This window comes from Aspergillus sydowii, assembly GCF_001890705.1.
Source record: "Aspergillus sydowii CBS 593.65 unplaced genomic scaffold ASPSYscaffold_6, whole genome shotgun sequence".
Classification (NCBI taxonomy): domain Eukaryota; kingdom Fungi; phylum Ascomycota; class Eurotiomycetes; order Eurotiales; family Aspergillaceae; genus Aspergillus; species Aspergillus sydowii.
In genome coordinates this window covers 353,769-380,667 of record NW_024467864.1, presented here as the reverse complement: position 1 = coordinate 380,667, position 26,899 = coordinate 353,769, and the positions used below count along the sequence as shown (strand labels likewise).

Below are 26,899 nucleotides of genomic sequence, written 5' to 3'. Positions count from 1 at the left end.
TTTGATAGAAGCTTTACAGAGTTCGGGGTTGCCTGCCTAATCCGTCAACCTGTGAGGGGTTGATGGCGATATCATGATAGTGGCACTGGCACTGGCAGATGATCAGCATATACGGGACTGACTACCATCAGATACTTTAATACTTGATGTAAGTCCTTCCACATTGTATCCTTTCAGGAAAGTAACCACCAAGTCAAAAAGCCATTCCATCGGAAGGAAATACAACCGACAACCTCGGAAGGACTAACAAAACAGAGTAACAGACTCATTCGGCGTAGACTTCCGTTAGGAGATAGTACATACATTCTCCTCCACGGTCTGACCTCATGTCCGCTAGACATATATACGAAGGCCCATGTAGTCTCCCTCCCAATATCTTAGTAGTCCTGACACACCATGGCAAACCGCCCTCCAAGTCTCGACCCAAATGTCCACACCATCGACGACCTCAAACGATTGGGGAGCGCAAAGCTCCCCTTGATGTACCGGGGTGAGCCATTACCTCCGCACGGGTTCTTAGCTGTAACCGAGCTAACAAATCCCCAGAGTATTATAACGAAGGATCCATGGACCTCTTGACGTACGCATACCTCCCAACTATCAATCCCACGCCAGTCTAACAAAACCATACAAATATAGTATCCACGAAAACGAAACCGCCTTCAACCGGTACAAAATCCGCCCGCGCGCCCTCGTCGATGTAGCAGACATAGACACGAGCGCTGAAATATTCGGCTGCGGGGTCTCCTCTCCGCTCGGAATCAGCCCATCGGCCATGCACAAGCTCGCCCATCCAGACGGCGAGGTCGCGACGTCCCAAGCGGCGGCGAACCAGGGCGTGGCAATGGCTCTGTCGTCGTATTCTACGTGCTCGCTGGAAGACGTAGCACAAGAGGGGAGGGGGAAGGGAAACCCGTATGCGATTCAGATGTGTGTTCTCAAAGATCGGGCTATTACTGTTCAATTGTTGAAGAGGGCTGAGGGTGTGCATATCATCCATACCATCCGATCCTATGAATGTATTCAATGAACTAACCCACAATATCTTCTTTAGCACAAGGATACAAAGCCCTCTTCCTCTCGGTCGACAACGCAGTCCTCGGGAAACGGTTGAATGAGTATAGGAACAGCTTCGCGCTACCGGACGATATGTCCTGGCCGAATATCCTCAGCCATAGCTCTGATACCTCTGAGGGGGTGGAATACGGTACTCTTTATACCAGTTAGGGCTGTCGCTTATTATGAATATGATATTGACTTGACCTGGGCATTAACAGATGCAAGCCTCAACTGGGAAACCACAATCCCATGGCTCCGACAACACACGAATCTCCAGATCTGGCTTAAGGGGGGTATGCATGCAATATCACATATCGCTCCGTTCCATTCCCCTTTCATCATGAAGTGCATTTCTCATAGTTAAAAACAGTAAACCGCCCCGACGACGTCGAACGCGCAATAAAGCACAACGTCGACGGGATCCTCATCTCCAACCACGGCGGGCGCCAGCTCGACGGAATGCCGGCCACAATCGACGTCCTGCGAGAATGCGCACCAGTCGCCAGGGGTCGTATCCCTCTTGCCATTGACGGCGGGATTCGGCGCGGGTCAGATATATTCAAGGCGCTTGCGATGGGGGCGAGTCATTGTTTTGTGGGGAGGGTGGCTATTTGGGGGCTTGCGGTGAGTTAGTTACTACGTATCAACTTGTTTATGTTATGATTCTGGTTTCTTGGTATTGTGGTGGTATTGTTGACGTGGGTTAAACTAGTATAATGGCCGGGAAGGTGTCGAGTTGGGTCTCAAGATCTTGCTCCAGGAGCTTCGTATTACTATGGCTTTGGCGGGGTTGGTTATTCCCTTGGTATGGCTCTCCTGTCTGCTAACGTCGACTAGATGCCGCTCGATAAAGGAAATCGACAGTAGCTACTTGTCTGTTCTCCGGCCTGACGGTATCTTGTCGAAGTTGTAACGGATGTACTGTTCGGCTTATACCCTTGACGGATTAATAGTTGCAATTTATAAACGTTTAGTCCATGGAACGTGTAATAAACGGAAAGAATCGATTCGATATATACAATGATCGATATAGACAGGGGCATATATGCGCATGGGTATAAGGTAACGGATAGTAAGAAATCTGAAACAGATATCCAACGGTTGTGTATAATGCAACAAAAGAGACGCAGATCGGCAAGTCAAGCGTCATATGTATCAAACAAATGATGTACAAAAAAAGAGATAAAGAAAGACAGCCTGGCACTACACGTCTTCCCGGTAACCAGGGGATTTTTCAGATCAGTCGTGGTTAGCTCCATTAGTCAGAGGAAGACTATCACGCGATGAAAAAACCGAGTAGCTTTCGTTGGTCGGTCTAATAACACCGTCTGCGTGAAGAACGGCCCGTGTACTCGCCGCTTCAACGCCCATACCCGTGACAGCAAGAGACCGGTCGTCGTCAAGGGTGCTTGCGTCGTCTGCTGGGTTCGAAGTGAGCCCGCTGCGGATTGTAGCTGAGCCGCCGTGGGACGCTGATCGGTGGTGCATGCTTTTCGAGTCGGCGGTTGTTGGCGGGATCGTGCCCGGGACATGGAAGAGGGCTCGCGTGCTTGCATTCTCATACTCGTCATTGGAAGACTTTCCGTCGTAGTTTGGAAGGACAATAAGCGGGGTAAACGGTTTCTCGGGAGGAATTGCTGGCAATTGTGGTGTTGAGCTGGACGCTTTCTCGCTTGTACCGTTCGGCTGGGTCTTGTCTTTGAGTTCTTGGTCCTCCTCCATCGATGCTCCCGCTCGCCCGGCTTCAACGCTAGTTCGCCGCGAACGCTGCGATCGGGTTTCCAAATCATGCTCCCTTTGGATCGTTCTCCTATCGTGCTTGCTTGCGAACTTGCTCCACATTGCCATGGGATAGCTGACGCGGAGACCCTTTGGCGGGAGGGCACCTGGCGCGAGCCTCCTGGCGGCCAATGCGCTGGGCGGCGGAGTCTCGCCTTCGAACTCCTGGAATCCGTGTGCTAATCCTTCAAGTCGTTCATGGTGTACGCGGACCTTGTCTTTTGCAAATTTATGGTCCCATTCTTCCTTGGCCAACATCCATTTCATTAAGAGATTCGGGTTAATCGTGCCGACAGATTCCGGGGGGATTTGAAGCACGGGGCATTTACTCGGAGGCTCAAGGTGGTATACGTGACCTCGCTTGTTTACGCCCTGTCGAATCATGCGGTCTTTGAACGGTGGGAGCGGGTCACCCGCCTTTCCAACTGTGGGAGTTGGTAGATCGTGAGGGTCTTTGTGCCCACTGCGGCTGACCGTCGGCTGAGTGGCCTCCGATTCACTAGATGATACGTGAGAGACCTCATCGTCGTTGACGATTTCGACGGTTGATCGCTGTGCACGCGCTAGTGCCCAGGCTCCGAACTGCGCAATCGATCGGAACATGAACTTGACAGGAGGCGTAAAGCTTAGAATCGGGGCCACGTGGCAAAGGTCATCCCACACCTGAAGCTGGACATAGGTGCCAGGATATCGAGAAACGATCTCGCGCTGAGGGTCAAACTCGTCGAGGAAAGTGTCGTTGGGTGGATAGGCAACAGGGTTGGCAGCTTTATGAGCGACGTAGAACTGTTCATCACGTAGCATTTCACCGCCACCGCTGATTACTTGCAGGGGTGGCAATCCCCCAAGAGATGGCTGGAAGATTGGAGAAACGAGCGGGTGGAAAAGAAGATCGTTAGTTGCGTACATGTGAATTTGGTCCTTTACTTCGATTGTGTCGCCATTTATCACGCAGGACGGCGGCGGGCGGCCATGGCCCTTGGGCGCCTGGGACGAGCTTATAACGGCAGTATTCTCTTGTCCCGATTCAGACACGTTTACCCTTTCATTCGGTATTGTTGGATTCCTCTTCACGGCCTCCTTGATCTCCCGGATCTCATCCTCGTTCGGCGGGGGCCATGCTAAGGAGGGTCTGTGTAAGAAGCCATGATCAGGGATATAGTCGCCAGGATTTTCCTTCACTATACTGGGGAAGGAATGGGTGAGGTCAACCCAAGGAGATATGAGAATTGCACCAGCCGGTAACGGCAGCCCCTGATCGCGACAGATGACAAGCATCCTTGGCCGTTAGCAGAGAACTCGCAACGACGCTATAGACTCACGAGAGAATCATTCCACCTCCAGCAGAGTCTCCGGCAAAGATAATATCCTCAGGGCGGTGGTCACGTAAAAGGTATAGATACGCCGCTAGTGAATCGTGCAGGGAGCAGGGAAACGGAAATTGCGGGGCCAGACGGTAATCGGCTTCTATATGTTAGCATACGAACAATTGCCTTGCCCTGGTAGTATAATGCCATCACTCACTATAACCCATTAGCAATGGCCGCAGTTTCAGGAAGTAGAACATACCGTGCAAAAACTCTGCCCTTCAGCTTCCTCGCATGGCGCTGGAGCTGATACCGATGCGTCTGGACACTCCCAAAGTAATACGCACCGCCATGGATGTACAGCATAATCCGCTTATTGCTGGAATGGTTTTTACCCTCGTGTTTTCTCTCATTGTAGTCGCTGTGCATCTCAATCCACTCCGCCTTCAGATCTCCATTCTTATCCCCGGCCGGGCCGCGCCATTGCCACCACTTCTCACCCCCAACACGTGCAATACCATCAGGACCCAACTGTTTGGTGATCGCGGCAGCCGCCGGGTCCAGAAATTCGTCGGCAATTGCGACTCGTTCGATTTTCACCCAGTGCGGAGCGGGGACGCGCTGGGCAGTGAACTCCTGGATGTACTCGATCGGGCGCTTGGAACTGAAGGTGATGAATTCGCGGATGATGGAGATGCCTTCATCGTAGGACAGATGGACGGTGGGCTTGCCCTGGCGGTTTTTCCGATGCAGGTACTGGTCTGTCAGTAGAGCCCGGAAGCATGCGGCGAGCGGCGACTTACGTGAGAAAAGAGGGTGGAAACGACGGTCGGGGTCAGGGCCACCCCGATTGAAAAACTGCTAAGTGCCATTATGAGTCTGCTATTGGCAGATCATTGTTGGGCACAAGCAAGCAATTGGGATGGTTAAAGAGGGAGGTGAGGGAGGTTGAGGTTGAATATCCAGGGGAATGACAGAGACGATCATGGGCGGAAGCTGGCTGTGGAGAAGCAGGAGCCAACTTCGTCATTGGGAGGAAGTTAGGAACCGTAGTGGGTAGGGGAGAACGCGGTCGCCATTTATGTCATTTGGGGACGCGAACGGAGCCAAAAGAACGAGAGCGAGTGGTGGGAGGAGTCCGGGTGGAGGAGACAAAATGAAGGGGAAGCGGCATGTGATGTCATCTGTTGGTACGAGCTCCAGTGAGCACAGCTGCATCGCCGAGGATGGACGGCGGTTACGCACCTTGTTGATCGCTGGCCAATCGGGAATTCGACAATGATGCATTGTCTTGCTTATCGGACTCCATTTCGTGGCTGAGCGGCGAGCCTGGCCAGATCAGCCTCCTCGAGCTGGCATGCATTGTGAGCGATGCCTGAGACCCTGAATTGCCAAGCCTCCCACTGTCAATGCGTGCCTGGGGACCAAGCCTTTACGCATGCAGTAACACTGGACCTGTGGGCTTGTACTCAACACAGTATGATGATTATGAAACACTATCAATTGTCAAGTGAGGAAATGGTTAAATTAGCGGAGAGCAACGATTAGACCGAGGTCGCCAACGGCAACTCGGTCGTCTCAGGTTGGAATTCTACAGTGATCAGCAGTATGCATTATATATATGCTACAAGTTAGTTATGCACTTTGGTGATAACCTACTCCTGAATGCTGTATACTCGGAAATAGAGAATCACATGGTCAACAAGAACGAACTTTTAGATTAGTTAATTATTATACATCCTCTATGTTGTCAATTCCAAGCTGTTGAGCATAAACCACAGGAAAGCGTCATCGTGCAGCGATCTCGAGATCGGCCACTGTGATTGGTCTCAATCTCTGCATAACGACACAAAAATATTAGTTATTTACGCATTATGCCACTAGTATTATGCTGCTGCTGCTGATGATGATGTACATACTCACGGCTCATCCACGCTCCGAACTACAACAGCCGGCTTAATTAGATTCGTCTGCACCTCAATGCCATTTGGTATATCATTCGTCTCCGCTCTCCGCATCGCATCGTCCCACGTCGTCTCAATCCCGCTCTTCAAATGCCGCTTCGCAATCCGCTCCTTCATAAGCTCAACATCTACCTCGACAAACCAAGTGTCATCCACAAAATTCACGATCTCAGACCACGGCGCCGTGTTATACGCCAGGTAATTCCCCTCAAGAATCACCAGGGAGACCTCTGGGGAAACTGCAATCGCCCCTTCAACCGGATCTCCAACGCCGTGGTCAAAATGCGGCGCCTCAATCACCTCCTGCTGATTCGTCTTGCTCAGATGCAGTGCCTTGACTAGATGCAGAACCCCCGCTGCATCGAAGGTCCAGTGCGCCCCGCGGCGCGCATACGCCTCTTCGGGATTCGGGAGGCTATCCAGGTGCTTTTTGGGGTAGTGGAAGCCGTCCATGGGGAGCACAATCGCAAACGGCCGGGTGGCTAATGCGTTCAGCCGGGCAACGACTGTAGCCGCGATAGTAGACTTCCCTGACCCGGGCGGTCCGCTGAGTGCGATAATCACCCGCTTTGATGGCGGCGTTGTGCTCTGGTTGTATTGGCAGATTTGGAGGGCTCGGGCCACTAGGTTCTGGTAGACTTGTTCCATATTTGACACCAGACCGGGAAAGAGAAAAGTAGTGTGAAACGGGACAGAAGGTTAGACCATTCGAAACGATGAAACGGGTTGTTGGGCCGTGAGTGGATGGCGATGGCAATGACGATGGCGACGTCGGTCGACCGTCGTCCGATGCTTCTATAGCGGACCACCGCCGGCCGAACCCAACCCCATACCCACTCCATGTCTAGTCTGCTTTGAGGAGCCGTTCTGGATGGCTTATTGCTCGCGTGGGCCTCTTCGGCTGTCTCAACGCCGATAATGGTCTCACGTTGTGTCTGATCCCCAGATTCCGTACCCCGGACGTCGGCTACGCGGCTTACCGGGTATGTAGACAGCCGCTTGCAGACTATAACTATCGAACAGTCTGCCCCAAATCGATACTTAGCGTTATGCATATCCCGGGACCCCCAAAGTCACATATACCCTGTACATATCTGCATGCAAGATGGGTGCCGTCGGTGATTTAGCTCCTGCTGGTAACATTGAGATTACCTATGGAAAGCCTGGTGAGTTCCCTGGAGTGGTTTCTGGGTTAGGCTATGCTAACTGTTTATTAGGGTTTAAGGGGCTCTTTGATGAGCCGTACCTACTCTTCCTGGCATGCTTTGCCAGTATTGGAGGCGTCTTGTTTGGGTATGCTGCCCGCGTCTATCGGGTTACCAGGACTAACCAGCTGCTAGTTACGACCAAGGCGTTATCAGTGGTGTCTTGGTGATGAACAACTTCGTAAGTATAAAGTATTATCCATCAACTGCGCCGTATCTGAGACTGATACCCCTCAAGAAAAAGCAGTTCCCCGATCTCGCCGGCGACGCAACGCTCCAGGGCTGGATGGTCTCCGTCCTCACGTTAGGAGCCATGTTCGGCGCTTTGGTGAATGGTCCCATTGCCGACGCTCTTTCAAGACGGTGGTCAATACTCCTAGCGAACGGCATTTTCCTAGTCGGCTCAATCATCCAGGCGGCTTCGGTAAATATTCCCATGATCTTCGTCGGCCGGTTCATCGCTGGCCTTTCCATCGGACAGCTCTCAATGGTGGTGCCGTTGTATATTAGTGAGATTGCGCCGCCGAATTTACGCGGTGGACTTACTGCTTTGCAGCAGGGTGGAATTACGTGTGGTATCATGATCTCGTTCTGGCTGAACTATGGCACGCAGTATATTGGCGGCACAGGAGATGGGCAGTCCCCTGTTGCATGGCGTCTTCCGCTTGCCCTGCAGTGTCTGTTTTCTTTAATACTTGGAGGTGGTACTTTCTTCCTGCCATATAGTCCGCGTTGGTTGATGATGAAGGGTGAGTCCATGCTAGAAAGCGCCGCAACGTCTGTACTGACAATCTTACTCTCCGGTTCAGATCGCGAAGACGAAGCTTTATCGACTCTTTCTCGAATCCGCCGCGTTCCTCAAGGCGACTCTCGCGTTCAAGGTGAAATCCTTGAGATCAAAGCTACGGCCATGTTCGACCGAGAAACAACGGCCGCCATGTATCCCGGCATCACATCGCCTGTCCGTCTCAGCTATGAACGCTACAAATCGCTTTTCGTTCTGCGCCACCTAAACCACCGGTTAATCATCGCATGCCTGCTTCAATTAATACAGCAGTTCACCGGAATCAACGCGATAATATACTACGCGCCGCAGATCTTCGAAAATATAGGTCTACAGGGTAGTTCGGTGAATCTGCTGGCTACCGGTGTGGTAGGGATTATCAACTTTGTTTGCACACTGCCAGCTATTCTGCTTCTCGACTACTACGGAAGAAAGACACTCCTGCTTACCGGGGCTGTGGGGATGGNGATTGCCCAGCTTATTGTGGCTACAATATATGCTGTATACAAGGACTCCTGGGCTTCGCATACTGATGCAGGCTGGGCGGCTGCTGTGTTTATCTGGATGTATATTGCCTGCTTTGCGTTTAGCATTGGGTGCATTAACTGGATTATCCCGTCTGAGATCTTTCCGCCTGGTGTTCGTGCTCAGGCTGTGGGAATTGCTATTGGTGTTAACTGGCTTAGCAACGTGAGTACTTACCGTCTTACCATCTTACCCCGGTGTCTTTGCTCTCTGGTATATCTAACCATGTATAATACAGTTCATCGTCGCTCTAATCACACCAAGAATGCTCGGGACGATCAGATTCGGCACATTCTACTTCTTCCTCGGTATGCCGTTGCCCCTACCAAGCCCTTACAATATAGTCCAGCACACTAATCTGAAAAGCATTCTGCGTCTTCCTCTTCCTCTGGGTCCTCTTCTTTGTCCCCGAGACAAAGGGCGTCCGCATGGAGCAGATGGACAACATATTCGGCGGCAACCAGGGCGAACAGGATATGCTCCGAATGCAAGCGATCCGGAACCAGCTGAGCCTTGCGAGTGCGGGAAAGGATATGGAAAAACCGGATGATCATAGCGCGCATGTTGAAGAGGTTGAGAGGGGTTAAATTGTTAAACCAGCTACTAATTAGTGTTCAGGTGTATATGGCTCATGTTAGGGTTAGAGAGTAAGGGCTAGCTCCGGGCCAATACTTATCAATCCCTTAATGGACAGCCCGGGAAAGGTCACCCCGGAGATGATATCGATCTCGTCACTGCTGGTCTGGAAGGCAGCTTCTTCTCGCATCGTTAGGAGTATTTGCGCTGCAGGATCAACGGAGAAATACGAGTAGGAAGCAATCATTTTCGGACTGGGTAGAATGGCACCTTCAAAGTAGTACGCGTCCTGCGCATCGAGGCCAATGTCCAGCGAAGCGTCAATGTCCAGCGACATTTGTCGATCGCTACACTGCCCGTCCCAATGAAACAGCTTGATTGTGTTGAATTGGTTGAGAGGCAGTGACCTGGATGAGTCGTTGACAATGGTTGTGACTTTCTTCAGCCACTCGCTGAAGCCGTCAAACCACCTTTTCTTCTTCTTGTCCGCCGGACTATCCGTAATATCCTCCCTAATGAAGATTAGTACTCATCCAAGCGACTGCTATTCCGCGTACCAATAATTGAGCAGGTTGGCTCGTGTTCTTGCTTTCAGGGGCTGCCTCTGGAATTAGATAAAGTTGTGTGGATGTGGATTTTTCCCTGCTCCTGGCGATGTACTGACGCGTTCAAGGAGAGTTCACCAAGCCTAACTCTATAGCAGGAACTATGAAGCATCTAGATTCCGCTCGTGGTCTTCCGCAGCGTCTGTAATCCTCAGCGGACCTCCCTCATCCGCAAGAATTCGCTCCAAAGCATACCCAATCGCCAGACCGTTACCTTGATCCTCGGCTTCTCGAAACCCTGGCACATATCGATCGAGTTGGTGATATAGCTCCTCTTTCTTCTGTTCATGCCCGTTCTCCCCGTCATAGGTCCCCACAATATACACCTCCGCGAACGGACGTCGCATATCGACCCTGCCGGTCCTTTAGTTAAGCACTGTATCGTGCGATGAACAGAAACTCAAAGTAGATGAAGTACTCACGGCTGATCCTCCAGAACCACATCCGGATCCTCATGCTCCTCGTCCTCGCCCATCTGATCCAGTACGTTCCTCAGCGGGTCCATATTTGAATACACCTCGAGAAACAAGTAAGCAAAGTCCTCAATAAGCATTTGACTCCGGTAAGCTCGCCCCGGGGCACCATTTGTGGCGAACTCTACCCAAAGCGCTAGTCCGGTCTCAAGAGTGCGGTCGTCGATGATTAACTTTGGAGCGTCATCGGTGAATAACACTGTCCCGTCCTGCGCCATGTGCATATCCAGGAAGTTGGGTCGCGCAACGCTTTGGCGGAACTTGAAGCTGCCAACAATATCCTGATCTCCTTGGTTGGTGTTACCGTTTTCTTCGAAGGGTAATAACATCGACATATCTTGTGTTAGATGCGACTGGCTTCTGTCCCAGCTGAATAATGCAACGATGCACTTTGCGAGTAGAGCTTGCCTCTCGGGTGTCCAGGCGGTGATACAGATGTAGACATCGTTGAGTTTGTGATTCAGATGTCCGACAAGACAGGCGTCCTGATTTTGGCGTCAACAAGTATGCCCGGTTCTGAAAAGTGATAACTTTTTCGTACATTCTCTGTGTCCTCAAAACCAGGCTCATCCTCTGGCGCTTGATATCCATAGCTCTATCTGAGTGTAAGCTTGAGGTCAAGACTTGTTTTCGCCCTTCTTCATAAACTCAAAACGTCAATGTAGTGAGTATAACGCTTACGTACATCACGCAATTCCTGGTCAGCGGTTGCCCATCGTTCGACCAGAGCTCGTCTCTGTTGATCCGCAGCGACGCCCTGAGTCTCAGTCCACTGCTCACGGGCAAAATGCCTCCAAGCGCGAGTGGCGGCTTCAACATCGTCCACAGGTTGTTCGTGGCGGCGAATATAGGAGGGGATACCCCCGGGCCATTGGTTGCACCACTTTAATAGTGGCATGCTGGATCTTTAGATAGTACTTGGAAGGAAGTACAGAGTACTAGGGAGAGGCGCGGATGGGGCGTATTTATGTAACGGAGTTCAGGACCAGGTGGGTCTGAAACTTCCACGGCTTCTGCATATCCGTGGGCCTTTCCATGCATAGATGTTTGGACCGTAGCCCAACTAGTTCCCATCGATTGTTCGTCTTCTGGCAGATGTTCTAGAATAATTCCCGCACTAAGCCTCTGCAGATTCCATTCCGATCATGCTACTCTAGGAAGCATTAATCAACGTCATCATTGGACGATAAAGGCTGCGAGTGGCGAGCCCGAATAAGCCTAGTGCCTCTGAGTAGAGTTCAAAGACAGGCTGACTACTTCCATTCACGAAGTGTCAAACGTATGGCTGCCAACCTTGGATAAAATTAGAAAAAGCCTTCGCTCGCTATTTACATTAAGCTAGGAGAAGTTATGTTAACTTAGTATAATTCCGGCCGAGTATGTTCCATTATTAATTTCTAACATGAACGGCTATAATAGCAATTCAAACAACCACCGTGCCATCAAAAAAATCCCAATCAGCTCGCAACCTAATAGAGCAAGATCAAGATAGTAGAATTTAACGTGCAGTTTAAACCTATTAAAAGGTGTTTATCAGGTAGCAGCTGTTTTTGGTGTATACCAACCCATGCTCCAATAATATAGTAGTGGCCTAAATGTTAGTTCTCACCCTTCTCACCCCCTGCTTGCTCACGTGGGTGATATTCTTACCTTGTTCTCACCCATCTCACCTGAACTTACCTAGGCTTAGTATCTCTCACCCTTAAAAGCAGCAGCGTACTCAGGGCTTATTACACTTTTATCCGCGTTAATAATAGTGGCTTAAGTACGGCTGAGCGGACGGGAAGCCCTGTTTTCCACACCCTGTGGTCGTATGTACTCATTTGTTAAAATGACACTGTACTTATGCTCATTTCTACTCTGCGAAATATTGGCCCTGGTGTAGTATATCGTTATACTCCGGGTTAGTTCTGCAGAAACACCATACTCTCTTTTAAGTTCATTGATTGACGGACAGGGCTCTGATGAAGCGTGGTTATTTTTCTTATTTTTTTTATTTTAATTTTTTCCCTTCTAAATATTTGTTAATGCGGACACAGATCAAGGGCACAGTCGATTACACCATCAAACACCCGACAAATTACAGGAAACCTAGCGAAAATCAACAGGATATGAAGTATTTACATGCAAGAAAAGGACAGTGTAATTACATAATTGGATAAATAAATCCATATGGCCTAAGAAGAGCTTTATTATAGACCATTACTACCTGAAACCCATTTCCTACCGTCTATTTATTATTGTCATTGCCAAAGATCCCCGCAGACATAGGGAGTCCTCGCCTTTGCGCGATCCGCCGAAGCTCCTTTTCTTCCTCTATCAGCTCAAGCCTCCTGATATTGGCTTCTATTCGCTGTACGCTAGCCTGGGCAGACCGTACTTCAAGTTCAGCCATTGCTTTCTGGTATTCAAGCTTCCTACGTTTTTCTTCGTACGAGGGTGTATCATCTCGAAAAACAGGTTCAGGAGGCTCGATTGATGGTATAATACTGCGTAGATGTTAATCGTCTGCAAGTAGGTTCAGGTTCGGATGTTAGACTTACTCTATATCATCACCGTTATATAGCGACTCCCCGTCAGGCTCTGAAGCGACTTCCTCAAAAGGCGAGGGTTGTATATCTGGTATCTCCTCTTCACCTGGCGTTGACGTTGAGGAAGATGAACCCGATCTAGGACGCTTTCGACTCCCTAATTAAATAAAAGTATGTTAAATTCTACCTATATCGAGGCTTAATGCGCCAGACAATGCAGTACTCACCCTGCCCATGCTCAAGCTGCAGGTAGTAATGAATTGCCCCTAGAGCTGGATTCCGATACGGGCGGTGGATACTAGCATGCAGGAAATCCTTATACTGCGTGATATCGTCCCTGTCGGCTTTTGCGGGACTGGATAGATAGTATTAGTATGAGCCAGCTGAGCTGATAAATAAGCCAAACGGAGCACCTACGGTTGGACCATCTGTGCAAGAGTTGAATATTTCTCTCGAGCACCAGGGCGCCCCGAGGCAAAGCTCTGCATGATCCTGGGGACTTGTTCACCAGTGTCCGTGGGCTGTCGGAGGGTAGCTATCTCGGCACGAGTCTTCCTTGTACAGGCATTTTCAAGATGCCATGACGATGCACGATGCTCAGGGTCGATTTCCGAAAGGTATTGACCCAGGCCTGGTATAATAAATCAGGAGCTGGCTTTACAAAGAAGAAACGGCAGGTTCTTACCTGCATGTGCTGTGCCCGAATCAACCATGATATCGGCGAGCCCCAAACCATTTATATGCTTGAATTGGACTGGAAAAAGCGAAACTTTTTCAACAAGACCAAAGGCCCGTTTGAACAGAAGGCAGTAGCTCTCGGTCGAATTGAAGCTGGTAAATACGCGCAAGAAAGTAATGACTGGATTTTCATCAGGTTAGAGCAAATCCATAAGTAAATAAACATCTGGGCAATACCCACGTTTATTCTGTTGTGGAAGGAAGGTCGTAAAGGATATCTCATGCATGACTTTTGAGCGGACACGTTTAACCGAATCGTCAATGTCAAACGAGATTGTCTGTGACAATAGTCTGATCTGGTCGTTATAGGCACAGAAAACCATGAAATCGCCTTTATCCATGTAACACTCTTTGATATACTCCTGAGATTGGTAGGTAAGTAAGCTCACATGTATACAGCCGATGACCACTAATATTCGAAATACCTACGCTCAACTCCTTATCGGTCTCCGTCAGTCGGGCCAAACCATTGAAATCTTCCCGGCTTTGCTCAGACTCCAAGCGAACTTTCCGAATGAGGCGAGTAACCAGCCTGTTATCTGCAAAGCTGGGGTGGATTTCAGCTAGGGAAGAAGCGTTGTGCTTCCGGCAAAAATCCGCAAGCCCAGGAGACTCAAGGAATTCCTCTTTGAGTTGAGTGGTTAGTCTATGTTACCAGAGCTCACAAATAGACATCAACTACTCACTAGTAGTCAGGCCTCGGTCTCTCTTCTGGACCTCAACATCACTAATTCCCTTAGGGATGCGCTTTGGCGTTTGACTAGGCAGTGGTGGCGGGTGCCTGTGGACTCCGTGCGAAGAAAACGCAACGTAAGGACACCCTTCCAGGTCCACAGGCACTAAAGCATTGAATATGACCTCACAAGGTGTATGTATTAATTTTCCCCGTCCTTGTGGATGGTCGCGGCCTTTACCAGTTAGCTACAATTGGGGAGGGAAGGTGATAGGCATGCATACCGCAGTATTTCTTGCGACTAGACACCGGCTCAATCGTACCACACACTTCAGCTGGCGGTAGAAGACCCTTGTTAAAAAGCTCTTCCAAGAACTCAATATCCAGCGTTGCAGGAACAGGACCCGCCGGACGGTGATGTTTTGACAAGCAATCATCTGTGTCATTACTGCAGCCGATATATGGAGCGGGCTGCATCCATTGTTAGTTACAGCTTCAACTATGCGCCACATCTACCTACCATGTGCGCAGAGCGCCTGAAGACAGGCTTGCAATCAGGAAGTTGATCAATGCAAGCACGATTAATTTTAAAGAGCGTAACCTTGGAGCGATAGTAGCTATAATTGCTGGTAAGCATCGAGACCTTGCGGGTTCTGATTCTGGACCATGTGCCTACCTGTATGCATCCCGCTTGCGCATGTCACTCTCTATGAGTTTAGCGGGGCCCTGGTGTTTTTCAATCTCCTGCCAGATGCTCTCATCAACGGCAGTATGATGATGAGACCGAATCTTCTGGTCTAGAAATTCACAGCAGTATATCCCCGAGCATTTCCACGTCCACTTTCTGGCATAGCAGGCGAGATATGGCGAGAAAACTTGTCGTCCGTTCTGTCCATAAGGCTGAGACCATGCATATTGAACCTGGGCTGACATTAGCAAGCGCTAGTCTGCTAGACCGGGAATGTGCCAATGCATGGGTAGTTGCCCACTGACATTATGAATCATCCGCACAAGTTCTTCCCGCGACCGTCCGCCAGCCTCGACTGCATATACATGGCCATGTTCATGACTGACAGGATACTCCGGCAGATCATCGACACGTTCAAGGTGGAGAGCCATCAGAGAGTTGGTCTTTGTGTCTGCAAGGCAAATGAAGCCCTATGCCAAGAACTAGTTTAGTAACTGCTTGCGAACTGCTTGCTAAGTGGTTGGCTGTACCGGATCCACCTCGGCTTCCCGCGCGGGAGTTGCCGCCACATTGTTGTCCACGTTAATGCGCGACGAATCGTCGGACTCCATATTGAAAACTGGTGATATATTTGCGAATTAGTCTGCTTTCCGAAAGGTTCCTGAAGGTAAAAGAACGAGAGATTGTGGATTTTTCGCGACGCGTTAAGTGCGGCTCCTGATTACCTAATGATCTTGGCGTCCTGTTTGGGACAATATACTGGGGATCAGCATGTATGAAAGCCGTAGATGCGTCCAAATGGACTGTAACAGGTCCAAGTTTAAGATACACTACTAATGTCATGACGTACTCCGTATGTACTCTATGTCTAGAGATTGGAGTCGAATGTTCCTCCGTCAAAACAGAACAGACTCGCTTCTTCTTCTCCCGTCAACGGCACTCTTAACGAGATGAGGAAGGGGGGTTACAACTTGGAAGCCTGGGCGGCGAGACAAAGAGTCGACTACTGCGGTATAAGGCTGCTACTCTCGACAACAGCCATGCCATGCCACGTGAATAGATCGCCTGATTGGTCTGATCGGGAAGAATCATAACACAACTGGAACAAGGAATCAACTTTATTTCTTTCCCACCATTTTTCCACGATGCCCAGAATGCGACAGATCCTCTGCCGCGCAATCACATATGCATCGGCAAAAGGCGAGGTCAACATTCTTCCGCAATGGGATACCATGATAAGCAAAGCGAGTTCTGCCGCCATTAACTCACAATTTCCCGATAACAAATCCTTTTCTATGAGAATGGTCAGGAGAGGACCGTGCTGATGCACAGGCACCGAGGCAGCAAAGCAGCAAAGCAGGACCTGAGAACGGCTGGCTTGGTCTGTACTTGGACAATTGGAGAATGATAGTTTTGGCCCCCAGCAAGATACTCACTCACAGTGCTTGGCTGGTTTCTTCTTTTACGTACACGACTGATTCCCAGCCTGGCGCAGCCCTTGGCGCCTACTGGGCACGGAGTACAAGAAGGCGGATTCCTCCTGCGGAACTGGGGCTGGAAGGTATCTGATCTCCAGCGTCTCCAATATGGCTGTCCCGGCCCAGCCTACAACACATCAAAGCGGGCTACAGCTGCTCCCGACTTCGCCGCGAAGTGCCTCCCCCAATCACCTGGAATCAACAGACAAGGGCCCTAGTGAGGGCCAAAGTGAGAGCTCGTCTTCACGCCATGCTTCATCTGCCGAACCTGCAAAAAGCCCTGTGAAGGGCCGGTGGCCAGGACGCCCTCAGAGGTTGAGAAACAACGCACGCGCCGACATTTACTCCACGGCACTGGAGGTGGTCCTGGCTTGCGTCCCCGTTTTGTTTTTTTGGTAGGCCCAACTCTCAGAAGATCTCGTATTCGGACTGGGTTTATTAATCGAAGTGAACAGTATTAGCAGGGCTTGTAGTTCACATCCGGGGACAGGAGATTTCAGAATATGGCCAGGGAGTAGTCCAGGCAACACGGCTAGGCCCCTCGATCTTCCCTATTGTGTTTGCGACGGTGGTTGGTGGCATGATGCACAACTTCGCCTTGTGGAGCGCACAAAAGGGAGCCCCGTTAGGAGTACGAAGAATCCCCCGAAAACGGTTTGATCCCAACTTTCTTTTGGCTGAATTTTAAGGCTAATATCGCCGATTAGCTCATTGAGCAACTGAACGGCAGTATTAGCGTTGCAGGTACAATATCGACTATCTTAACATTGCGTCGTGCTGGGATCATTACGGTGCCCATCTTGCTGATATGGGCATTGTCACCCATTGGCGGCCAAGCTGCATTGCGGATGGTGCTTGAGGAGCCATCGGTATTTGTGAATACCAGCTCGATTGAGTATGAAAACATGATGGGCGCTATTTTTTTTATTGGCGGCCCCGGGTTCCTCCTCCTTTCTACCGGTAACGCGTTTTATTCTGCCTCGCTCCTCGCGCCAGACGACGTGACGCATAGTCCTCGCGACTTGTGGGGATGGCCTAAGATCCCCTTTCTCCATACTTTGCCACAAGATGACTCTTCGCACGAGGACAACCCCTGGATAGCCGTCTCTAATGATGCAAACTTCTCCTATTCGTCACTAATTGGCAATATCCTAAGCAAGGTTCCGGCCGACCGCAGGGCCGAATTCCCTCTTGAGACGTCATACTTTGACCGCCAGATGACATCGGCTTGTTGCCAACATGCCCTCGAATGAGGCCTTTCACAAATTGGGCGGAGAACACTGGCTGATGCACAATGCGTCAACGCTCTGGAACCTCTCTGCATCATCCACGGGTAGCCTAGAAAGCAATTTCTTCATCGATACAAGCTACAACTTCTCATATCCCGAGTTACCGAACTCCAGCGTGAATCTGCTCTACGGCTCGGTCGACGGAGTACCTACGCCGGGGAATAATGCAGCTATCTTCAACTGCGCCGTGACTCGCATGCGTCGATCCGAGAAGAACGAGCCCTTGCTGAACCCGTATCACGAAATGGACTATTGGAAGGTGCAAACCTTAATTAGCGAATTTCCTCATGCTACCGGTCCCATCGACAGCCTCACCTCGTCCTTGACCGAAGGTTACATCTACGGAGACCCACCTCATGATTATGCCTCTGGGTTCCGGGAGTGGGAAGACATGAACGCGGCTGATATGTCCACGAGGCTAACCATGGCACTGAATACATACTGGCAGACCACGTCAAATGTACCATCCATTCAAAGCACAAGGATTTCTGGTACAAAATATCTAAGCAGTCTAAATGGCACCAATGCCGCGACTTTCAAGGACGTCCAGGTTTACGGTGTCAGCAGTGCGTGGTTCACAGTGTTTATCATTTCAACTGTTATCCTGCAGGTCTCGGCTGTGGCCAGTCTATTACTAAAGTTTATAACTGTGGCGCCGAATATTTTGGGCTATGTGTCCTCACTGACTAGGGAGAATCCGTATACGCCTCTCCCCGCAGGAGGAAGTGGGCTGGGGGGCATGGAGCGTAGTCATCTGCTTCAGGACCTGCATGTCCAAATCGCCGGTGTTAGCGAGCATGGACATGGACATGGAGAGTTAGACGCTACTCGGGTTGCCTTGGTTAGTCGGGATTCTGAAAGCAAACTGCAGATCCAGGACCTACGACAAGGTCAACAGTATCTATAGCAGTTTATAACCACGCGTTAATGACCTCGGAATCCTCGCATTTAGATCGCGTAGGATTATATCTATCTTATTAGACACAGTCAAATAATTGAATATATACTATGGTCTACAGCCAAAGTCCACCATACGGCTTCAGGACGGCCGATGTCAGAGTGGGAATGCTGCAGAGTTCAACTATAACAAAGCCGCTCGAAGAACACCGGAAATCTTATTAGCTCTGGTCATTTAATCTTACATCTCAAGCCTGCCGGAAAGCCTGAATAACGGGACGGTCTGACGCTCGACTCCTAACTCGTATCTCGCGGCTTCTTTCGTCCGCACTTGAGTAAACACCATTCAATCTACCAAGCGCGAGAAAAGATATGATCCTCGCCGTAACCACACGCCTTGGCCACAAATTCAAACTTAAGATCGTTTCTGCAAGTTGGTAGATTCGACCGTTTTCCCTTCATTCCGAGTTGATACCCTCCGTTACCTATCTTCTCGTCCGCCGCCTTGGCAGCGTCGAACATGTGCCGAAGCACTGCCCAACAGCCCATCTGCGTCCCAACGCGTCGCAAATAATTCTTGGTATCCGGCGCGCCCTCGCTCTGGTTGTTAAAGCACCACCGACGAGGTGAACAAGGAAAGGTAGCGGGGCGGAGAGATGCGAGGAGAGGGAAGATGGAAGATCCCGAGAGTGGAAGGATCACCCCGTGGCGAGAACTAGCAATATACTACTGCGGCGAGTAACCATCTGACGAGTAACAGGTGCAATTGCTCTTTAATCCATTATTATTTGTATTAACTTTCTAATACTTTTCTTTCTCTTTTGGAAAACTACATTTACAACAAAAAGGCCTTTCTAAAGCCAGTTCTGGTCAGATTAGCTGCAACGGTGTAGGTTAGACTAGGTATGGCAAGTGATCACCCTTATATTAACATGCCCCTGCTTTTTTATTTAAGGGCAATTTGGAGATTTGTTTTAAAAATTCTAGATGCAATCTCAACTTTAGACCCGCGCCTCTCATAGTGTGCAGATTTAGAGAAGCCTGAGGCCAAGAAATGAGAGACGTTCGTTGTGTTTGTTGTGTTTCAGCTTCTCCGCACGTCTCACCTTTCAGCAACGAACAACTCAACCAACTTCTTCCACTTCAACACCATCACAACTCGTCAAACTCAACCACAATCCAACTGCACCATGGCTCATCCACCTACGATGAAAGCCTGGCTCTACGACAGCACATCCCCCTCCGTCCACCAGAACCTCACCTTCAACGCCTCCGCCCGCTCTCCACCGTCCCCCTCACGCCCCTCGCAGCTCCTCATAAAAGTCCTCTCCACGGCCCTCAACCCAGCAGACTGCAAAGTCCCCGAACAATCGACCATCCTCGGCTACACCCTCATCTGCAAACTACCCGCCTCCCCGGGCCTCGACTTCGCCGGCGAAGTCGTCGCCACACACCCCGCACACAATGGCGAGTTCAAAACCGGCCAACGCGTCTACGGCTGTCTTGCGCGTCCAAGAGAATTCGGAACAACAGGGGAATTTATTCTCGTTAACCAAAACGACCTAGCGCCATTGCCAGAAGAAGGTGTGAGTATCGACAACGCTGCCTGTCTGGGCGTCGCTGTGCGCACAGCCTACCAGTCTGTAAAGCCGTACCTCACGAAACCGGAGATGAAGGTCTTTATAAATGGAGGTTCGGGCGGGTGCGGGGTCTTCGCGATCCAGTTTGCGAAGATGCTGGGCGCGCATGTTACTGTTACCTGTTCGACGAGAAATATCGGGCTCGTGGAATCTCTCGGTGCGGACCAGGTCATTGATTATACGGCTGTGGATGTTACGGAGGCGCTCAAGGGGATGGGATTGGTGTTTGACCTTGTACTAGATCATATCGGTATTCCTATGGATTTGTATGCGCAGGCGCATCATTTCTTGAAGGGGAGTGGGACGTGGGTGCAGGTTGGCGCGGGGAGTATGATGACTGCTGTGTGGAGGCTTATTACGCCACGGTTCCTGGGAGGTGGGAGGAGGTGGTTCGTTCCGCTGACGATGAAGAACTCGAAGGAGGATCTCGTGGAGCTTGGACAGCTCCTGGCGCAGAAGAAGTTCCGGGTTGTGGTTGATGAAGTATTTGGCTTTGAGAATGTGCCTGAGGCGTATCAGAAGTTGGGAACTGGGAGGGCAAGAGGGAAGATTATTGTCAAAGTTGCGGACAGCGGTTGATTTGCAGGCCGTATAAACGTAGCAATAATATCCAGTTTAGCTTGACTGTATAGAAGGCACTTCAACACCAGGCATACTTGTTCAAGACCCAATCCACGGCCCCTGAACCATACCATCGCAAGCAAGGTATACTACCACCTGTTCTCGTCTTGCGCGCAAATGGCACGCCACACTGCTCGATAAAGCCTTCCAGCTCCCTATCTGGGACCCAGAGCTTGACCTTTTCTAATCCCTATTCCGCAGCGTCGGCCCGTGCCGCATCCAGCCCGGCGCATACATCCTCAGCGGCAGCCTCCGAACCGTCCACAACAAATCGCAGGATATACAACGTATTGGCCGAAGATCAGCATCAGGATGTCGATAAAACCGATGTCCGCACGCGGTTTCCAGGCGGTCCGGCTATGGCGCCTTTAATAGCAGGCGTCTTTTCAAACAGTCTCTCCAAATTCTTCCTTCGCGTGGTGCCAGAGCACATATTCGTGGTCAGGGATTATTGTGAATCGAGGGCTGTTGTCCGGTGATGGCTTTGACATTGATGCTCGAAGAAGCGCTTCATCGTCTTGGCCGAGAGCGCCTAAATCTTCTGCATGGAGAGGTGTAGCAGTATGGACCACCGATGAAGGCTCAATCTCGAGTTCGTCACTCGCAAACCGAGTTCAGCCTAACTTGTGATAGAAACCGGGTCGATGTCGGAGTACAGTATACTCGCGACAGCAGATGTATTGTTATCGACTTGCCATCTAGAAAGCACATCGCCCAACTCCCTGAGCAACCGCGAAGCATATCCCCGCTTTCTGAGAGGTTCATGACAATAAACACTCGCGATCCCATGCGCAATGACATCGGTGACATTCCCGTCGGAATCACCGACCATTGCGTGCTTGCGAAACGTCTCACAGGAGGCGAGGATGGTGCGCTTGTCCTCGGGCTGGTTTTTATCTAGGGAGATCCATGGCGTGACGCCGTTATGGCGCGCGAGAGGCGCCGTTAACAAGAATGCGTACTTCTCGAGGTTTTGAGAGACTGAGCGGGCGTCCATACAGTCGGGGTCTGTTTGATGCCAAATGAGCCGGAATTCGGTGGGGGTCGGGTGGGCGAGGTGGAGGGACGGCGAGGAGAGTAGCAGCGGTATGTCATTCCATAGTGTACAGTGGAGCTGGGTGCACGTACCAGACGTAGAACCGTGGAAGGCTGTTAGCGTGAAGTGTTTATGTTGATTGTATACAAAGCCGGACTAGCGGGAATGAAGCGGGAAGGGGCCGACTTCAACCGTCATCAGCTGCCAACTCCTCTTTCTCTTCATCTTCCTCGTTTCTTCTTCTCAGTCTTGTTTTCAACATTCTCTGGGCAAACAACATCGTCTCCCCAGTTGCAAGGTTTGACTCACCCAATCAAGCGGTGAAATCATCTAATGACACCCTCTCGCAGCTCGGACACCCCGACGCCCTATCACGAGCCGAGGTTAGATCCCTGCTGCACGATCCATGCAGGGTGCTGAAAGGCACACCCGGTTTGATTCTGGATCCCAATTCGACTCGGTCAAGAGTGCATGAAGCTTTCGTTTCACCAGCATTGATTCCCGGTTGTGCACGATATTGGGCTGAAACGCTGCAAGCATATCAAAGCGCCTCTTCCACGTCAGCCGGGCTTGTCGAACCAACCCGTCCCGAGCTGCTGCTGTGAATTTCTCTGCCTGACCTGCTTCATTGTGGGATTGCGTCGAGTCCAGGGCCTCCGATAGGCTGTGTATCTGCCATTCAATTGTTATCAACCTAATATCGAGCGGAAGGTGTACCCAACAAGAACCATAACACCGCCAACATGCCTTTCTTCCGCAAAGAAACCTCGTCTCATTCAACTTCCTCACCTCCAGAGACAAAACAAAGTTCTCTGCGTTCATTATTCAACCGCGAACCTCGCACCCCTGTCAAACAGACAACACAACCCCAGACACAAACACAAACCGGTCAGGCACCAGCTGTCCAACAGCCCAAACCTTCTCTCTCCCTCTCCCATTCCCCATCCGAAAACCAATTCCAGTGGGAAGACATCGAACCCCCAGCTGAATACAACTACCTCGTCTCCTCAAACCAATCCCAAACAACACTGTCAGCTACCGATACACCGCATCACCACCAACACCTCTCCCAGATCGAAATCGCAAGCACAGACCCCAGTATGTTGAATCACTCCCACTCTAATTCGTCACTACCCGGCTACAACGATGTCAGCGGTGCCGTTGTCGTCGATGTCGACGGGTACCCGCGCTTTCTTACGCCTCAGGAAGAAGAGGATAGAAAGCATACCCTGCAGCGAGCTGTAAGGGAACGGATGATGGGGCTGCCACGACGGACGGACTTTAATTGGGAAGCATCAGATGGGCCGGTTTTGCCGAAGTATGAGTGTGAGGCACCTGCTGGGAAGTGAATATCGCGATGATGGGTTGAAAGTTAAGGAAGTTATTATTGGGAGGAATCGAAGGAACTGGGACGGATTTCGGTGGCGTTTACATACTTGACAATTACAATTACAAATCTCTTACATTTATTTATGAGATATGACTTACGATACCTATAGGGCAAACCAGTCCAATGCGAGAAATTGCGCTGATATAATGCATGCCTGCTCTATACTTTGGTGCTATGTACTTTTAAACTTTAAATCAACTCCACATCGATCTTAATTCCAATCTAATCCAATCCAAGCTATCTCAGCACGAAACAGACTAGGCTAGGTGCTCATTCAGCTCCTAAAAAGCCTCAACCCACCCTCCGCAACATCATCCTCAGTCTCCTCTCCACCATCAACACCACCCCGCGCAACCAAATCCTCCTCATCCTCACTTCCCTCCCCAAGCATCCCACTCGCCGTGCGTCCCAGAATACTGGCAAAGAACTCATCCCTTGCATGCCTTGTCCACGACCCGCGCTCCTCGGGAGCCATGAAATTCTGCAGCTTCTCATGCACATCGAAGCGCATCTTGCGCCCCTTGGACGCGCGCGTGTCCACGTCTCGCTTCACTTTGTCCTTGCGCATACCGGTCACATGGTGCACGTTGCGCGAGGGCAGGAGGTGCAGCGTGTCCAGGCCGTTCGTGATCGCGTCAGATGAGGACATGCGCTGCTCGACGAGGTCGCGGAGGAGGGATTGGTAGAAGACGCTGTCGTCGTAGATGTCGACTTCTTCACCCGCTTCACCATTTGTAGTTGCTGTTGAGGTTGATGCGTTGCGCGCGCGCTTGGCGCTGCGGAGGTCCGCTGTCTCCGATGCAACGTGGGCGTCTAGCACGGCGGTGATGGTTTGCTGCTTGGCTGCGGAGCCGAGAAGCTTTGTCCTTGAGTTTGCGAGAGTTGTGGCGTTTGCGCCGCGGACTTTGAGGGACCATTTGTCTAGCACTGCGCGGCGGTGTGTGACGGAGTCGGACTCGAGGTCTGTCATGCGTTTCCAGAGGGAGGAAGTCGGGGTGCTTGGTGTTGCGGGAGAGGGACGCTTGCGCTTCTTGGACTCGTCAGTGGTTTGGGCGTCAACGAGGGTGAGGCGGAGGTCTTCGAGGGTTGACCAGAGCGTGAGCGCGGCAGATTCGGCGGATTTGAAGGCGTCGGTATCGGCGTCGATGTCCGACTGGGCTGCCGTTAGTTGGTTGGTTGCTGTGAGGCCCTTTTGGAGTTTGATGCGGGCGTTCAGGAGGGCGTCGAATGCTGAGCGTTGTTGCTTGACGGCTCGGCCTTTGGTTGCGTCCGCTTTCGCGGCTTGCGAAATGGAGGCTGCGATGGTCTTTTGGTCCGTGGCCATTAGCTGGCGGAGCTGTTCACGGTCGTCGGATTTGGCGTCGTCGAACTGCACTCGGCGTTTGGATGGCTTTGCAGTTTCCTCGTCATCCTCTTCCTCTTCCTCTTCCTCATCTTCGTCGTCGTCGTCGTCCTCGTCCTCGTCTTCATCTGACTCTTCCTCGTCAAATCCTTCCTCATCCTCCTCACTATCTTCTGACCCGTCCATGTCCATGTCATCCTCATCCATCCGGCCCTTTTTGCTGACAGCCTTGGATTTGCGCGGCCTCTCCTCTTCACTTTCTTCGGAAATATCATCACCGTCGTCGCTTCCATCATCATCCTCACTTTCTTCATCGTCCGATCGTGCTTTGAACGGATCGTCGTCGCTTTCTTCTTCAAGAGCATCGCGGCTAACTCGCGAACCGGCGTATTGTTTCCCTAACGAGACGGGTTCCTCATTGCGAAGTTTCGCTTTCCTAGTAACAATTAGCACAGCGCGGCAAGCGCATTCTTAATAGATGAACTAACCCGACAGCTTGGTAGTGCTCCCTGCCAGCACTAGCATCCTTCTCGTCTGCCTCTTCATCGCTAGAGTTTCCACCGCGCTCGATATCCTCGGGATCAAAGTCTGATCAGTCAGTCATGGCTCTTAACTGATAATTTTCAAGAGACAGGGCAAATACCTCGTGGTGTAAGATCCTCCAAGTCAGCAATCTGCTCTGCCAGCGATTTTGGCGCCATTCTCTATGCAAAAGCGAATGCTCGTGAACAAATTTGTCTGGAGAAATTATTTTTCTGCCGCGACAATATTTTCGAGCAATCGGGAAGCGGTGAAGCTGAGCTAACCGCTTCGATAAGTCGGAGGGGCCCCGGAGCTCCCGATTAAGGCTGTTCTGCCGGCGGTGAGAGCTTATCGGCGGCAGTATTGTGGGCTCGGCCTCAGGCTCGCTGCTGCTTCTCCTCACGACATCAACTGTTGCACAAGATGAGCGTACAACGAAGGTTGTTCTCCACATTTCGATGTCTGCAGCATGATAATCCTCTGGTTTGTTTCCTTGAACCGGTACTAACTGACACTGATCTAATCAAATACAGGGCCTTCCGCGCTCCGGCACCCCGCCGCCATTTCCCCGTCGCGGCCGCGGCCTGCCCGAGAAGCGCAAGATTCGCGATGTGAAGAAGGTCATTGCTGTCTCCTCCGCGAAAGGAGGAGTAGGGAAGTCAACCATTGCTGGTGTGTATCTTCGATCTCTCTTCGAAGTCGAGCTCATATCTAACCCGATAGTGAATCTCGCCCTCTCCTTCGCCCGCCGCGGCATCCGCACTGGAATCCTCGACACAGATATCTTTGGCCCATCTATACCTACTCTCCTCAATCTCTCTGGCGAACCCCGATTAGACGATAGTACGTATCTCGCAATATGAAAATCGCCGTCCGACATTTCCAACTAACTGCGTAACTAGAAAACTGCCTCATTCCCCTAACGAATTACGGCCTAAAGTCCATGTCAATGGGCTACCTCCTCCCACCGCCCCCTGAACAACCCAACCAAACCGACATTCAGCGTCAACCAATGGACACAACCCCTATATCCTGGCGCGGCCTCATGGTCACAAAGGCAATGCATCAACTACTGCACTCTGTCTCCTGGGGTCCGCTCGACGTGCTATTCCTCGATCTACCACCAGGAACCGGAGACGTACAGCTCACAGTAAACCAAGAGATTATACTCGATGGTGCAGTAATAGTCACGACGCCGCAGGATATCGCTCTGCGGGATGCGGTGCGCGGGTTTGGGATGTTCCAGCGCATGGATGTGCCTGTGCTAGGAATGGTGCGGAACATGGCCTTCTTCGCGTGTCCGGAGTGTGGGACCAAGACGAAGATTTTCTCGGCTGGTCTGCATGATAAGCATGACCATGGTGGCGAGGCGGACTGGGGCGTGCTGGCGGAGTGTAAGCGGCTTGGGGTGGAGTTTTTAGGTGATATCCCGCTTGATGCGAGGGTTTGTGAGGATGCAGATCGAGGTATGCCGACTGTTGTTGCGGAAGAAGGTGACCGGAGTGTAAGGAGGGAGGCTTTTATGGATGTTGCCGAAAAGGTGGCTAAGAAAGTTGGCATTGAGTGGTAGATTTGCCTGTCTATTGTATAAAGGCATTGTATACTATTGTATTAAACCATTAACGAGGATTTATCGACATGGCAGAGTTTACCATTTGACCATAAAAACACTAGTGCTCTTTTTAGTCGTCTTTCAAACTTCTTATATGCCAACAATATCGGCTTAATATATATCCCCGCTGGAATTATATTAGGACAAATCTACGATTTTTCACTT

At 50.8% G+C, this 26,899-nt stretch overlaps 13 protein-coding genes across 13 annotated transcripts; 7 read left to right on the top strand and 6 right to left on the bottom strand.

Annotated features, from left to right (window-relative positions):
• Positions 1–396: 396 nt before the first annotated feature.
• Positions 397–1,972, top strand: ASPSYDRAFT_58504 (alpha-hydroxy acid oxidase; the record flags this gene model as incomplete). The annotated part of the gene is made up of 8 exons (XM_040849548.1): positions 397–490; positions 547–580; positions 640–983; positions 1,055–1,207; positions 1,278–1,352; positions 1,430–1,683; positions 1,772–1,848; positions 1,897–1,972. The coding sequence occupies 8 exons, from the start codon at positions 397–399 to the stop codon at positions 1,970–1,972; spliced, it is 1,107 nt and encodes a 368-aa protein (XP_040701731.1).
• A 326-nt stretch (positions 1,973–2,298) lies between these two features.
• ASPSYDRAFT_153746 (lipase/esterase family protein) lies at positions 2,299–5,017 on the bottom strand (the record flags this gene model as incomplete). The annotated part of the gene is given in 5 exon segments (XM_040842315.1): positions 2,299–4,117; positions 4,161–4,305; positions 4,322–4,337; positions 4,404–4,901; positions 4,949–5,017. The coding sequence occupies 5 exon segments, from the start codon at positions 5,015–5,017 to the stop codon at positions 2,299–2,301; spliced, it is 2,547 nt and encodes an 848-aa protein (XP_040701730.1).
• Positions 5,018–5,894: 877 nt separating this feature from the next.
• On the bottom strand, positions 5,895–6,946 carry ASPSYDRAFT_45900 (uncharacterized protein). The gene has a single exon (XM_040847125.1). The coding sequence runs from the start codon at positions 6,755–6,757 to the stop codon at positions 6,065–6,067; it is 693 nt and encodes a 230-aa protein (XP_040701729.1). The 5' UTR covers positions 6,758–6,946; the 3' UTR covers positions 5,895–6,064.
• Positions 6,947–7,214: 268 nt separating this feature from the next.
• ASPSYDRAFT_32011 (sugar porter family MFS transporter) lies at positions 7,215–9,210 on the top strand (the record flags this gene model as incomplete). Its single annotated transcript, XM_040844934.1, has 6 exons — positions 7,215–7,275; positions 7,327–7,402; positions 7,450–8,063; positions 8,124–8,788; positions 8,862–8,931; positions 8,990–9,210. The coding sequence occupies 6 exons, from the start codon at positions 7,215–7,217 to the stop codon at positions 9,208–9,210; spliced, it is 1,707 nt and encodes a 568-aa protein (XP_040701728.1).
• Positions 9,211–9,905: 695 nt separating this feature from the next.
• On the bottom strand, positions 9,906–11,175 carry ASPSYDRAFT_153531 (uncharacterized protein; the record flags this gene model as incomplete). The annotated part of the gene is made up of 4 exons (XM_040842292.1): positions 9,906–10,158; positions 10,227–10,762; positions 10,819–10,872; positions 10,963–11,175. The coding sequence occupies 4 exons, from the start codon at positions 11,173–11,175 to the stop codon at positions 9,906–9,908; spliced, it is 1,056 nt and encodes a 351-aa protein (XP_040701727.1).
• A 1,683-nt stretch (positions 11,176–12,858) lies between these two features.
• Positions 12,859–15,714, bottom strand: ASPSYDRAFT_1018177 (uncharacterized protein). The gene is made up of 11 exons (XM_040839738.1): positions 15,438–15,714; positions 15,213–15,377; positions 14,896–15,140; positions 14,740–14,836; positions 14,504–14,690; positions 14,233–14,454; positions 13,976–14,172; positions 13,728–13,908; positions 13,494–13,667; positions 13,226–13,439; positions 12,859–13,163 (listed from the first exon to the last, which is right to left on the bottom strand). Exons 1-11 carry the CDS (start codon positions 15,516–15,518, stop codon positions 12,992–12,994), a joined length of 1,935 nt encoding a protein of 644 aa, XP_040701726.1. The 5' UTR covers positions 15,519–15,714; the 3' UTR covers positions 12,859–12,991.
• A 696-nt stretch (positions 15,715–16,410) lies between these two features.
• Positions 16,411–17,780, top strand: ASPSYDRAFT_132922 (uncharacterized protein). Its single transcript, XM_040840621.1, has 3 exons — positions 16,411–16,745; positions 16,876–17,016; positions 17,093–17,780. The coding sequence occupies exons 1-3, from the start codon at positions 16,494–16,496 to the stop codon at positions 17,636–17,638; spliced, it is 939 nt and encodes a 312-aa protein (XP_040701725.1). The 5' UTR covers positions 16,411–16,493; the 3' UTR covers positions 17,639–17,780.
• On the top strand, positions 17,673–18,581 carry ASPSYDRAFT_90113 (uncharacterized protein; the record flags this gene model as incomplete). Its single annotated transcript, XM_040852280.1, has 1 exon — positions 17,673–18,581. The coding sequence occupies one exon, from the start codon at positions 17,673–17,675 to the stop codon at positions 18,579–18,581; it is 909 nt and encodes a 302-aa protein (XP_040701724.1).
• A 1,180-nt stretch (positions 18,582–19,761) lies between these two features.
• Positions 19,762–20,790, top strand: ASPSYDRAFT_32007 (NAD(P)-dependent alcohol dehydrogenase; the record flags this gene model as incomplete). The annotated part of the gene is made up of 1 exon (XM_040844933.1): positions 19,762–20,790. One exon carries the CDS (start codon positions 19,762–19,764, stop codon positions 20,788–20,790), a length of 1,029 nt encoding a protein of 342 aa, XP_040701723.1.
• Positions 20,791–21,218: 428 nt separating this feature from the next.
• On the bottom strand, positions 21,219–21,829 carry ASPSYDRAFT_90111 (uncharacterized protein; the record flags this gene model as incomplete). Its single annotated transcript, XM_040852279.1, has 2 exons — positions 21,219–21,432; positions 21,489–21,829. The coding sequence occupies 2 exons, from the start codon at positions 21,827–21,829 to the stop codon at positions 21,219–21,221; spliced, it is 555 nt and encodes a 184-aa protein (XP_040701722.1).
• Positions 21,830–22,216: 387 nt separating this feature from the next.
• Positions 22,217–23,375, top strand: ASPSYDRAFT_1018139 (uncharacterized protein). Its single transcript, XM_040839737.1, has one exon. It carries the CDS (start codon positions 22,612–22,614, stop codon positions 23,215–23,217), a length of 606 nt encoding a protein of 201 aa, XP_040701721.1. The 5' UTR covers positions 22,217–22,611; the 3' UTR covers positions 23,218–23,375.
• A 157-nt stretch (positions 23,376–23,532) lies between these two features.
• On the bottom strand, positions 23,533–25,301 carry ASPSYDRAFT_153563 (AATF family protein; the record flags this gene model as incomplete). The annotated part of the gene is made up of 3 exons (XM_040842297.1): positions 23,533–25,036; positions 25,089–25,188; positions 25,244–25,301. The coding sequence occupies 3 exons, from the start codon at positions 25,299–25,301 to the stop codon at positions 23,533–23,535; spliced, it is 1,662 nt and encodes a 553-aa protein (XP_040701720.1).
• Positions 25,302–25,394: 93 nt separating this feature from the next.
• On the top strand, positions 25,395–26,835 carry ASPSYDRAFT_45889 (Mrp/NBP35 family ATP-binding protein). Its single transcript, XM_040847124.1, has 4 exons — positions 25,395–25,605; positions 25,656–25,794; positions 25,846–25,965; positions 26,025–26,835. The coding sequence occupies exons 1-4, from the start codon at positions 25,546–25,548 to the stop codon at positions 26,690–26,692; spliced, it is 987 nt and encodes a 328-aa protein (XP_040701719.1). The 5' UTR covers positions 25,395–25,545; the 3' UTR covers positions 26,693–26,835.
• The last annotated feature ends 64 nt before the right edge of the window (positions 26,836–26,899 follow it).